General features: G+C 52.6%; 1 protein-coding gene across 11 annotated transcripts in view; it reads left to right on the plus strand.

Annotated features, from left to right (window-relative positions):
- Positions 1-12908, plus strand: part of LOC309584643 (transcription factor 4-like) — a 155031-nt gene that overhangs the window by 30555 nt on the left and 111568 nt on the right. For 9 of the 11 annotated variants that reach the window (XM_082300790.1, XM_082300787.1, XM_082300789.1 and 6 more), the window contains 2 exons: positions 7332-7393; positions 9327-9423. The exons of the other annotated variants lie outside the window; for them this stretch is intronic. In XM_082300790.1, coding sequence (XP_082156916.1) covers positions 7332-7393; positions 9327-9423 — 159 coding nt within the window. The remainder of the gene's footprint in view (positions 1-7331; positions 7394-9326; positions 9424-12908) is intronic. 11 annotated transcript variants of the gene reach the window in all.

Consider the following 12908-nt stretch of genomic DNA (forward strand, 5'->3'; position numbering starts at 1 on the left):
GCGTTGCACTGTAGGGTCCTGGAATGATTTGGGTGAGAAGGACCCTAAGGATCATCCCATTCCACCCCTCCAGGGACACTTCCACTAGCCCAGCTTGCTCCACGCCCTCTCCAACACTTCCAGGGATGGAGAGTCCACAGCTTTAGTTGCACATGTGAATAAAAACTGGTCTTAGATTTCTGGCCTAGATTAAAACTGCTTTACTTGGGGATAGAAGTGACTAAAGACTGGAATAAAATAGCAGTGGGGATAGAAAAAACCCCTTCCAGCTGCTCCCATGCTGTTCGTCCCTTTTCATTAAACCCATCTCTCTTTGTTTACTCGCTTCTAAACACTGATAATTAAAATAAATTGGGCCTCTCCACGGCTCCAGCTCCGTACGTGGACTTGTGGAAATCCCCTCAAATGCTGCCAACGCCTTGGTGGGAGAGGGACCTGCCCTTTCCACAGGGATGCCTGGAGGGACAGGACACAGGGAATGGCTTCCCAGTGCCAGAGGGCAGGGCTGGATGGGATATGGGGAAGGAATTGTTCCCTGGGAGGGTGGGCAGGCCCTGGCCCAGGGTGCCCAGAGCAGCTGTGGCCGCCCCTGGATCCCTGGCAGTGCCCAAGGCCAGGCTGGACGGGTTTGGAACAGCCTGGGACAGTGGAAGGTGTCCCTGCCCGTGGCAGGGGCTGGGATGAGAGAATCCTTAAGATCTTTCCAATCCAAACTGTTCCAGGATTTTACTGAGGGAAAGTGAGTAATGGATTTAAGCTCTTGCCCAGGTTGGGATTGGTGTGGTGGCCTTGTCCACCTCCAGTGCTGCCTCTGCATGTTCCTGGCCATCCTGATGCTTTTCATGGTGGAAATCTGCCCTCTCCTTTTCCAGCTGGACAGGGAGGGAGTGGAGATCCAGGCCAGAGTCCCTGAAGTGCCCCGAAAGCGAAAGCAGGAGGGGGCAGAGCCCCTCGTTCCTTGGAATGGGAAAGCTTTCCCTGCCATATGTTTTGAATGGAGCTGCTGTCCCAAATGCCAAGACGTGTTGAAGGATAGCTGGGTGTTTGGGGATGAGTGTCCCATATTTACAGCTCTCCAAGTTGCATTGTTGTTGAAAGTCTGCTGTGGGCTGTAAATATGTTCTGGAGCTCGGTAAAAATATCCCAATTACCATATTCCGAAGGACAACAATTGCCATGCTTGGATGCCTTCGGAAGCAGCCCAGGCTGTAAACAGGATGTGCTGGGCCCCGGTCGCCCGCGTTCTGCCTCCGTGGCCGTCACAGGGAGCTCAGCAGCTTCCACAGAAATCCTTCGATCCTCTGGATCCACACTTTGGGAAGCTCTTCGGAGCTGCCCTCAGAGCTTTGGGGTGGGGCCAGGGCTGGCTTTGCTCAGCAGAGGGGAGGAAGGCTGGGAGTTCCCCCCAGGCTCTGCAGGAAAGCCCCTCTGATTCAGAATGCACCCCTCGGGGGCAGAGGGCGGCTGAAGAGGAACTGTCTCCAGACGGGTGGGTGGAAAGTTTCCACCCCTTGAGCTCGGGCTTGGTTTGCACTGTCGGGGTGAGTGACAGGGACAAATATTCCAGCGGGGTCCTACAGCACATTCTGGGAGATGTGGCTGAGTTTATCCTTCCTTGGTGCAGGGATGTCATTTATTCCTTTCAGAAGACACTCCTAAGGATAATTTAGTTCTTAATGACCCATTGGTTGAAAAAGTACAGAATGTGCTCCAAACATCTTGGAGAAAGCCAGGGCCTTTTCCCAGCTGGAATTCCAGCGGTGTTCTCTGATTTAGGATGATGATTTGAGGGATGATCTAAAGCCAGTGGGTTTCCAGTAAGGTGCCCAAACTTGTCCTTAGTGTAGGCATGGGCCTCATGTCCAGCCAGGAGGGTGAGACACAGAAGCATTTCCATCTTCCCCTTCCAGGTGGTTCCTTAGGATGTTCAGTTTTAATGAGTTCCCTCAGCAAGGAATTGCTGCCTTCTCAGGAACAGGCTGGAGCTCTGGAACTTTCTCCGGAGCATATGGGCAGGTTGAAAGGGAGCAGATGCTGCAGGGGCAAAGGGCAGAGCTCAGAGGTAGGAGATGAAGAAGCCTTGAAGGGCCCCTCGCTCCGTGAGTTTTCCGCACAAAATCAAGTGCCGGCATTACGGAAACCATCCCTGGTAGAGGCTTCAAGGCTGCAGTCGTGGCTCAGCTGTTCTCTGGAGAGGGGAAGTTTTCCTCAAGTGCCAGGGAGTTTCTCAGGCTTCCATTAGGAGTGAGTGCAGTGGAGTTGTGGAGTTAAGAGTCCAGGGAAAAGGCCCCAGAGTCTGGATCTGGGGAAGCTGGACCCAGGGAAGGGCAGGGAGCAGCTGTGCAGGTGTTGAAGCCGGAAGAGGTTTTGTGGCTACATTTGGATCTAACCTTGGACCAAGCTGTGGATGTCCTTGCATCCCTGGAGGTGTCCAAGGCCAGGCTGGGCAGCGCTCGGATAACCTGCTCTGGTGGGAGGTGTGCCATGGCAAGGGGTGGAGTGGGATGATCCCGAAGATCCCTGCCAACCCAAACCATTCTGGGGTTGATGGTTCTGTTTGGTATTCGCTGTTAGCCTGTAAGAAGAGCAGCAGCCCTTGAGGAAAGGAGTGAAATCCCAATGAACTCCTGAGGCTGGGAGGTTCCCTTGGTGATTCCTTAGGGAAGGAGTGGGTGGCGGAGGCACCGTGTCCCTGTTGGTGGCTGGGTGCCCGGGACAGCTCCTCCCCAGGGAGCGCAGCTCTGGCCAGCCCTACCTGCGGCCAGCTCCGTGTGTATCCCGAGGAAAGGAATCCTTTTCTCCCGGCTCTGACGGGTGGGAGCGCTTTGTGTATCCCACGGTGATGAATTAATCCGTGTTCCCCGTGCTCGCGCGGAGCGGGATGAATTCATTTGGCATTCATGGGCATGTCAGGCTTTTTTTATCCTCGTTTCAGCTTTTCTATTACAAAGCACAATTAGCTGGGAGACACTTGGAGCGTTCCTCATCCCAGTCAGATGTCACCCGCACCCGCTCCCAGGGCTGCGTGTTCCCATTCCAGTCTTCGGTTCCTTTTCTGGAGAAGGCTGGGGGGCAGCAGGGAATTCTCACTTAGTACAGCACTGGGTTTAGAGGTGGCCATTCCCCTTCTCCTTCCCTCTCCCTTCCCTCTCCCTTCCCTCTTCCTCCTCTCCATGCCTGATCCAACTCTGAGGGTGTAAGTTGCTTTTCCATGGGTATCCATAAATCTCTGTGGCTTTGCAGGAGCAGCTCCAAAGGGTGGGATTCATTCCCTCAGAGATTCAGGGAAGCCTGAAGAGCTTTAGGGAAACTTTTGGGGGAGAAGAATAGGGATTCTTTTGTTGCTGTTGGAAAAGCCCTCTGAGACCATGGAGGGGTACCAGCACTGCCCTGTGTCCCCAAGTGCCACATCCACACGGCTTTAAATCCCTCCAGGAATGGGGGCTCCACCCCTGCCAGGGCTGGATAGCCCTTTCCATGAGGAAATGTTCCCTCATATCCAGCCTGACTCTCCCCTGGCACAGCTCGAAGCCCTTCCCTCTCAACCTGTCCGTGTTTCCTGGGGGCAGAGCCCAGTCCCCAGCTGGTTCCACTGTCCTCTCAGGGAGTTGTGGAGAGCGAGGGAACAAACAGGAGAGAGGAATATGGCATTATTCCAAGTTGGAATTCTGTGGTAAAATGATTTTCTCTTCCACATCCCGGGAGTGTTTTGTTTGTAGCATCACCCCAGTGTTTTGTAGCATCTCCCAGAACATTCCGGCTGCGTTCTGATGTTCCTTGGAAAGCTCCTGTTTTCATAGGCTCCCCAAATGACAGAAATTTGGGAATTTATTTATGCTGAAGCTTGGTGCAGATTTCTCCCAGCGAGGGAACAAAACAAGGCTAAAATAAGAAAGTCCCCTTTGACTCCTGGGGTCAGGAGCCCTCCCAGGGCATCCCAGTGTTCCACACCAGCAATCACCAGATGCTTTGGGCTGGAAGGGTTTCTAGGGAGCAGGCACAGCTCCCGCTATTCCAGGTTGCTCCAAGCCCATCCAGCGTGGCCTCGGACACTTCAGGAGCAGCCCCAGCCTCGTGCAGGGAGTTGCAGAGAGCCAGGAGGTGCCCTCTGGCCTTGGGAAGAGCGGATTAAAGGCTGGGATGAGGGCATGGAGCAGAGCTGGGAGAGCTGCGTCCGTGCACACAAAGTCTATGTCCTGGAAGATAGCTGTGTTTGGCTCCCGGGACAATGTGGGGAATTATGAGCTCACCCCCCGGCAGCACAATGGAATTCTTTGTTGGGAATATGACATTGGGAACAGTTCAGGTTTGTTTACGCTGCTGGTGTTGCAGAGTGGTGTCTCCAACTCTCCATGGATATTTGTGGAAGCTTTGGAAATTCAGGCAGAAAATGAAATGCGTATTTGATTCCAGAAATGAATTTTCCAAGTATTGGAGGCCTTCATCCCGTCCTTCTTCCACATCACCTCCCTGCCTGTTGTTTTGGGCTTTTCTTCTCATGTCCTGATGATATTTAGAGCAAAACCTTCAAAAAAAGATGGGATCAATGGATGTGCATTTTAAATTTTCCAGTCCTTTAGCTTATCAAATATCCAGGTTTCTTCTTCCCTTGATCTTCCTCTTTAATCCTTCTTCTGTATTTTGTTGAGCTCGGTTTTTTCATGTAGTTTTTCAGCCTAATACTCGGATAAATCCAAGCTCTTTTGAAGAGCAAAACAGCAGGAAAGGTCTCAATCCACCAACCAGGCGTGTTGAAGTTAATTGGGATTAGCAGGCCCGGTGTAAGGTGTTTTGGGAAGCAGCAATCCCAAAGTGGCTGTTTATCATGTTGGAATATGATAATAATCGGCAGTCCCGGTTGTCCCCCTACCCTCCCTGGTTTGGACACAATTCCTGCAAATCCCATGGCCTTTCTTAGGCTCACCTTGTTCCAGGTTGCCCACAGAAGCTGTGGCTGCCCCGTTCCAGGTTGGGTGGGGCTTGCAGTGGCCTGGCGGAGTGGAAAGTGTGGAATGGGATGATCCTTAGGTCCCTCCTAATGATTGGCTGATCCTGTAAATCCCACCTGATTTATCACATATTTCCTGAGGAGAATTCCCAAACCTGCCCATGACAATTGCTGATGGGAATATCCCAGTGCTTAAATTTCCAGGAGCCAGTGGCGGAAGCGTTGGAGTTCGTTGGGATAAATCCAGGTCCGAGAGTAAGGCACCAGGGAATTTTTGCCTTGACTTTGGTGCCATTGGGGTTTCACTGCCTTAAAGTAATCCAGCCCTGGAGAGGCCGTAAGAAATTCCTGGAATGAGGCTTAGGAGCTTCCAAACCTTCCGGATCACATCCATTTCCATGGGTAGGGAACCTTCCACCAAACCAGGGGCTCTGGAAGGCCTCTCCCGACCTTGACAGTGATTCCATGACCTTGTGAAGCTCTCAGTATCCCAGCTGAAAATTTAGGAGGCTGCAAAACTCCCGCTTTTTCCTCCAGCTGGAGCTTGCTTTGTTCTGGATCTGTGTTTCCGCCTTCTTTCCCTCTGGAGCTCAGCTAAAGTCGGAGTGTTCGGAAACAACAACTCCATGTTGGGCTCCGATGGAGGAATTAGATGATCCGGGTTCCTGAAGGGGGCTGGATCTTGGGGCTTTTCTCGGGAAGCATTAAAGCTGGAGCCGCCTTCTCTGCCGATCCCCAAAGATTGTTTTAATGAGAACTAAAGGGCCTTTTTCCAATTACCAGGGAATAACTGGATTAAGTTCCTGGGTTATGTCAACCTGCTTGGATTTGATTAGGGAGAAAGAAATGGATTTATCCGTCAGGCTTACTTCATTAAGGCTCCTCATTGATGCTTCGCAGAGGGTCGGGAGCAGTTGGCACTTTTCGGGTGGAATACCAGGAAAATTGGGAGGCGGCTGGGATGCAACTCCAGCACAAGTCACGGCTCGTCCCTTTCTGCAGGAGGGCAGGGATCCGTGGGCTACTGGGAGGGAATCCCTCCCTCTGAGGGTGGTGCCACTGGCACAGCTTCCCAGAGAAGCTGTGGCTGCCCCATTCCTGGCCATGTTCCTGCGTGGAGCACCCAGCTCTGGTGGAAGGTGTCCCTGCCCATGCCGGCAGTGCGCTTGGATAATCCCTGAAATCCCGTCCAGCCCCACCCACTCCATGAGTCTGTGATTTCTTTCCTTGGAGTGTCACTGAAAACGGACACCAGGGCCGTGTTCTCGAGGGCTTAGCCCTCCTGCTCCCTGCCGGATTTTGGGAGCCCTGCTCCGGCCTGGGACGCTGCCCATCGGAATCAATGGGGTAATATCCCATGATTTGGAGCAGGAGACGGATCGGGGCTCCCCAGAGTTAATTGCCTGTTACATAACACAACTGATTTTTAAAAATCTGCCTAATTAACCTAATGGAATGGTTGATCGGATCTGTCAGGTAAATGATCCACAGTTTCTTTCCCTTTTTTTTTTTCCTGGAGCTTAATTAAATATTTACCTCCGAGTGTCTCGTGCTATTAACGTGTTCATCTGTTATGGAGAGAATAGAATTCCTAATTGGGGGAAAGAATTAAACTCCGCGAATGTGTCGGGTTTGGAATCTTGGAAATTGCCCGGGTTCAGTGGCAGCACCCAGATTTTAAGTGCTCATGACCTGCTCAGTTCCTCCAGCTGGAATTCCCACTGATCCTCGCACCTGGGTGGGTTTACCATGGCCAAAGCGTGGGTTTAAGCAGTGTGGCCCAGTCCATCAGTGTTTGCCCAGGGAAGCGTTCCAGGCCAGGTGGGGCAGGGCTTGGAGCAGCCTGGGATAGCGGAAGGCATCCCTGTGGCAGGGGATGGAAGTGCTTGGTCCTTAAAATCCCTTCCATCCCACAGCATTCCGTGGGAAGCAGAGACGGAGTATTGGGAATGGCAATTCCCAATTCCCTGTTGTAGGCAGGGATGTGGCCCAGCCCTCCTGCATTCCTTGGGTGATGCTGGCGGGTAAAACACACATCCTGTACTTTCCCTTCCGCCTTCGTGCTGTCTGAAGTGTTTGTCGATCCCTGTTTTCTGCTGGAGACTTGGGAAGGATGGGAGCTCTTTCACTGAAGTCACTTTGGAGCCAGGAAGGAATTTCGCTGCTCAGACCTCAGCATTCCTGAGGGTCCGGCTCCTTCCCGCCGTGAATTTCAATGAGTTCATTTAAGCCGGGGGTCAGGAGCCACTTCCTGGCCTCGGCTCCTCGTGCCTGGCTCTTAATTAAAGGCACCGGGAGATTAATTTGAAGCGTTAATTTCCCAGTGCCCTCACAAAAGGCGGGAATGATTTCCACCAAGCCTAAAGAACTTTTTTGTTCCCAGATGTAGAAGACAGAACTAGCTCAGGGTCCTGGGGGAATGCAGGACATCCGAGTCCATCCCGGGTAAGTAGAATCTAATCTTTATCCCCCAGCCACGCTTCCTGCAGATGGAAACGTGCGATCCTCGGCTGAGCCGGCCGCGGAGCATGCGGAAAAGCCGGCCTGGGAAGTTGGATTCTCATTAAAGTGGCTTCTTTTCATGTTTTAATATTTTAATATTCAAACCTGAGCCTGGCGGTGCGTTTGGCTCCGTGAGAAGCTGGGCGAGGGGGCCGTGGCCCTGCCCACAGAATGGCGTTGGAATGAGCTGATCCATAAGGTCCCTTCCAACCCAAAGCATTCCATGATTCCATGATTTCTATGAATATTAATTAACCGTTATTGCTGGGATCTATCAGCTCCCCACCCCAAAGGGGAGCAGAGGCTGCTCCCCAGTCTTTCACTCTCTGCAGCTGGATTTGTAGGAGTTTTTCGGGAGGGGAGGTATTCCCAAGTCTGAGGAGAGAGGGCCAGCACCCATCCCCGTGCTGGGGCTTGCATTCCATGACCAAGCTGGAGAGGGGACACCAAGGCTGTCACCGGAGCAGCCGCATCCCTGCCCTTCCCGCCTCGGCCACTGCGCTGTGGGGTTCAAACCCTGCTCCTCGGCCGTGGCTGGAATTTGGGGCATTTTGGCACATCCCCCTGAGTGTTGGGCTATCCAAGCTCCAGCCCAGCCCACCTCTGCTCCAGGCTGGGAATGGGGCATGGCATCTCCCGTGCTCCTCGTGCAGGAGCGGAATTCCCTGTGGGAATGCAGCTTCCGAGCCGCTCTCCGGCTCAATGGTTGCTGGGATTTGTGAGACAGCTGGGCCCAGTCAGTTCAATTGTGCCTGTGGACAGTTATCCACATTTTTTCGACACTTTGGGATTGGGATGCCTTGGTGGGAAGAGCAGCTATTTCCAGCAGCACAGCTGGATCCTCGCGAGCCACCGCCAGCCCGGAGCAGCTCCGTGGAAGCAGCCCCACTTCCCAGCCGGAGCATCCCAGCTCTGCCCTTCCTCCAGGCTGCCCGTGGCTCACGGATTTTTCCCTGTTTATTCCCTACAAACACATGGAATATTCCTAGGCCGGGCAAAAAGTGCCTTCCTCGTGCCCTTATTTACATTTGTTTCAATTGCTTCCTAATTGTTTCCCAATTAACTTGGAAGGATCAGGACTCCGGCAGCTCCAGGCCCTGGAATGGCGAGGAAGAGCAGGATCCCCGTCTTCATCCCCTCCTCATCCTCAGTCCATGTCCTTCCCCTCACGGCAGCCGAAGGGGATCCCTTATTTCCCCCATCCCTGCCTCCGAGGAAGGAATCCCACCACCTTTTCTTCTTCCATGCTGCTTTGCATCCCTGACGTCATTCCCGCTTCCATCTGTCAGTTTGATTTTCCTGCCCTTTTTTTTCCCCTTGACACTTGTATTGCTTCCGAGGGAAAAATGTTTTGAAAAGGAAATTGGGAATTGGCACACACCGATTATTTCTGCCTCCAAACCCCTGAATGAAGTTGGGAGATAGAAAGAAAAGGAGCACGAGCCTGGGAAGGATTCGGGAATTTGAATCGAGGCTGGGCATTAAGTCGCGGAATTATTCCGCAAACAGCCTGACCTCGCTTTCTCCTGCTGGAATGGAATTTCCACAGCGGGAGACTTGGTTCCTCCGGAGCCTTTCTTCCGTGTTCTAAGCAGGAAGACTCTTCGGAGAGGGCTTTATGCTGATTTGCCCCACACAGAATTTCAGGAACACCATCCCAGGCCTCCAGTCAGGGCTCTCTTTCTGATGAGCTGGATGTTAGAAACAGCACAGAAAGTGCTCTGGAATGTGTCATTCCACCAGGCGGCAGGAAAAAAATTCAAGGGAATGATGTTCCTTAGAGCAGCCTTCAAATGGAGTAGGGAATTGTGGACTCCTGGTTGGGGAGATGCTGTTCCAAGGTGTAAAACTGTGTTTTTTCCCGATTTCTCGGCAGAACTATGGAGATGGGACTCACTATGACCACATGGCGAGCAGAGACCTCGGCTCACACGACAATCTCTCTCCTCCCTTTGTCAATTCCAGAATACAAAGTAAGAACATGGAATTTCCTCCCTTACTGGGGTGGGGGAAGCGGGATCAACGGACGAGAAATCAAATCGGGGGGGCTTCAAGCACTCAGCCTCATTCTTGGGGCTTGGCATGAGGGTGGGAACAGGGATGTGGTTTAATTTTCCATTTTTTAAGGTATGAAAACTGTGCTGTGGTGGTGTTTATTATTTTCTCTCCATTGATTTTATCTATAGTTGATATCTGTAACCGTGTTTCCCTGCTGGGTCTGTGATGCAAAATGAGGTTTGGCTTTTTCCTTGGACACACTCGGAGCGGGGCTTTTAAAGCAGGACAAGCTTTTTGAAATCCTGATAAATAAATCCCAAAGGGAACAGAGAGAGAGGTGGTGGGGGACACTGGGAATGTTGTGTGGAGTGGGAGGGATCGTGCCTGGAGCTGTCCGAGGAACTCAGGGCTGGTGACACGGTGGGGATTGGCCAGCAGCTGCACCGATGATCCTGGAGATCTTTCCCAACTGGAATGATCCTGGGATTCTGCGCTAAAAGGTTTGGACATTCCGTGATTATTTATGAGGGAGCCATCGCTGTGTTCTTTAATTAAGGCTGATTAATGAGTTTGATTAAAGTAAATAAATGATGTCAAAATACTGGTCGTGCTCAGGCTGGGCCAAGATCCCGCCCGTGCTCCATCCATGAGCGAACCAAACGCTTCCCTTTAAAGCCTTGAGCCTGCTCCAAGAGAAACACGGAGCTGTGGCTGCGATACATCATTCCTCAGCTCTAATACACATCCCTCATCCCCAAATATTGGGAAATAGTTGGGAGTTGTTGGATGGTGTTGGAGCTTGTAGCCGTCCGTGCGGGTTCCCAGCCAAAGCACGGTTACGGCACTTTGTGAAAGGCTCGGGAGAAGCCAAGGAAAGCCTGGAAATTTCAGCACTCCCTCCTGCACTCACGCCACGGGGCCCAGGGGAAACGGCGGCTGCTTCCCAGTGCAGCCTTTAACTGGAGTCTGGGGAGCTGGGAAGGGTCTCTCCCTCTTCTCCCTGCCCCTGCGTTCCAGAGAAACGTCGCTCCTGCTTTTGCCAGCTCTAAGGAAAACACCCTTTCCCCTCGGTTTAAGGAATAATGGCTTCATAAAAGCACAGCTGGAGGCACCTGGGCTAGGTAACAAGGATGCAGGTTCCCCAAGTTCCTGATGAGGAGCTGGGGAAGCCCCTGCTGTTTCTCCAGGGTCCTGCTCCATGCCCTCAGAGGGCTTTTCCCAGTGGGATGGGTGCACATATCCCTCCTGCTCCAGCAGCACCCAGGGCCTGGGCTGAGGATCGTGATGCCTTCTGGGAATGGGAATGGGAATGGGAAGCTGTGAGCAGCCCCGGGCAGGACGCTGTGGTTCCGGGATGGTGTGTGGGAGCGTTGCCGTGCGCCGCTCGTGTCGGAATCTGGGATTTTGGGAGGAATCTAAACACTGCAGTGAGGGACGCTGCGCAGGGCCCTTTGCTCAGACGAGGCTGCCGGCTCCGACTCCGCTTATTCCAACTGCTTTTCATCATTTCCCTTTTCCTGGCACCGCTCCGGGCTCTCCCAGGGAAGGGTCCCTGTACATTGGGGTGTTGGGGTTTGGCACTGGCAGAGCCGCGCTGCCGTTTCCTTCCCACCCTCCTCCTTCTGATCCAGAGCCTGACAGTCATCCTGCTTGAACTGGTTTATACTGGTGTGTTCTCTTGGCTTGGATGGACTTGCTCCCGATGGGAAGTGATGGGTACGGGATCATGGAATTATTAGGGCTGGAAAAGAGACCACTGAGCCCAACCAAGGCCACCACTCATCCATGCCCCAGCTCCAGATGTGCTGGTGCTTCCCACTGCCACTCCCGTTCCCAGGTGTCCTCTTTGGGAGTGACCTTATCCTGCTAAATCCTCTTCCCACAAGGAGGAACTTGCTTTTAAACTCTCACGGAACGTTCTCCTGCAAGGAGCAGCTCCGGGAGCATTGGGACAATGCTCTCAGGCACAGGCTGGCGTTGTTGGGATTGCCCTGTGCAGGGCCTGGAGCTGGACTGGATGATCCCCGTGGATCCCTTCCAAGTCAGCAGATTCCACGATTCTATCATTAGATGCGGGTTCTGGGTGCCACTGATTTATGGGGTGACCTTTGGAGCTCCTCTGGGAATACTCTGCCGTGGTTGTTGTGGTCACAGTGGGACAGCTGCCGGTTCTTTAGAATTCCATCCCTCCCCTCGCTTTGCCGAGCAGGAATATTTAGGTTTGTGCTTCCAAGTGCTCCAAACAACCCCAAACTCCACCCAGTGTTCCTTGGCTGCTCCGTGCCCGTGCCCATTTTTAATGGGATTTTCCCCGTCTCGGTCGGAACATCGCCGCGGCCGATGCTTTTCATCCCGGCAGCTTTGATTCCGTTCCCGTTGTTATGAGGAGAACTGGAATTTTTTGCAGATTAGTGAAGTTTACCCAACACAGCATTAAAAGGCCTCGCTTTCAATTGCTAAACTGTAAACATTTGGGATGAAATTTTCCATGCTGTGGATCTGACTCAGCCCGCTCCGTATTTTTTTAACCTTCTGCAGGAATGATTTCAACATTTCCTCAAATGGGATTACATTGCAGCCTGGCAGATTCGGCATTTTCTCCCTCAGTGTCTGGCACGGCGGGAACATTAATTCCTTTTCACACCACCTCTGTTATGGCAGGTGGCTTCGCTTCCCGCTCTGCAGCTGGGAAAGGGGCACAGGGAACCTGGAGGGAAGCGGCCCAAACTGTCCAGGAATGTCAGGGATGGGGCTTGGAGCAGCCTTGTGCTGCCTTCCGAGTCGTGCAATCATGGAATGGTTTGGGATGGAAGGGATTTTAAGGATCATTTCATGCCCACCCCTGCCATGGGCAGGGACACCTTCCACTGTCCCAGGCTGCTCCAAGCCCCATCCAGCCTGGCCTTGGACACTGCCAGGGACTCTCCATCCTTGGAGATATTCCAAACCCAAACCCCACATGATCTCCTGGAGCCTTGAAAGATGCTTAAAAACGCTTTGTAGGAGCCACAAAGGCGTAGATGGAAAAATTCCCGTTCCCAATCAAGAGTTAATGGATTTGTAAGTGCTGCCAGTCAGGATTCCGAGCTCAGCATTCAACTGCGGTCCCGGAGAAAAGAAATGACAAGGACATCTCCATTTCTTTGGGAAGCAGCAGCAGATGTATAAATAGAAACTGTCGACTGTGGCAATTCATGTGCAGGAGCGAAGCCTTGAAATATGAGTTTGTCCTACAGACTTTTCAGGGAAGTTTACATTCCTTGGGATTTGTACTTAAACAAGCGTTTTTAAGGAGTTATTTTGTGTGACAGCCTGCAGTTGGCGTCTCTGGAGGCAGAAGGAGCGGCCTCCGGCCCTTAATCCCGGGCTCCTGCCATAATCCTGGGCTCCTGCCATAATCCCGGGCTCCTGCCATAATCCCGGGCTCCTGCCATAATCCTGGGCTCCTGCCATAATCCTG

This window comes from Coloeus monedula (genome assembly GCF_965178545.1).
Source record: "Coloeus monedula genome assembly, chromosome: W".
Taxonomy (NCBI): domain Eukaryota; kingdom Metazoa; phylum Chordata; class Aves; order Passeriformes; family Corvidae; genus Coloeus; species Coloeus monedula.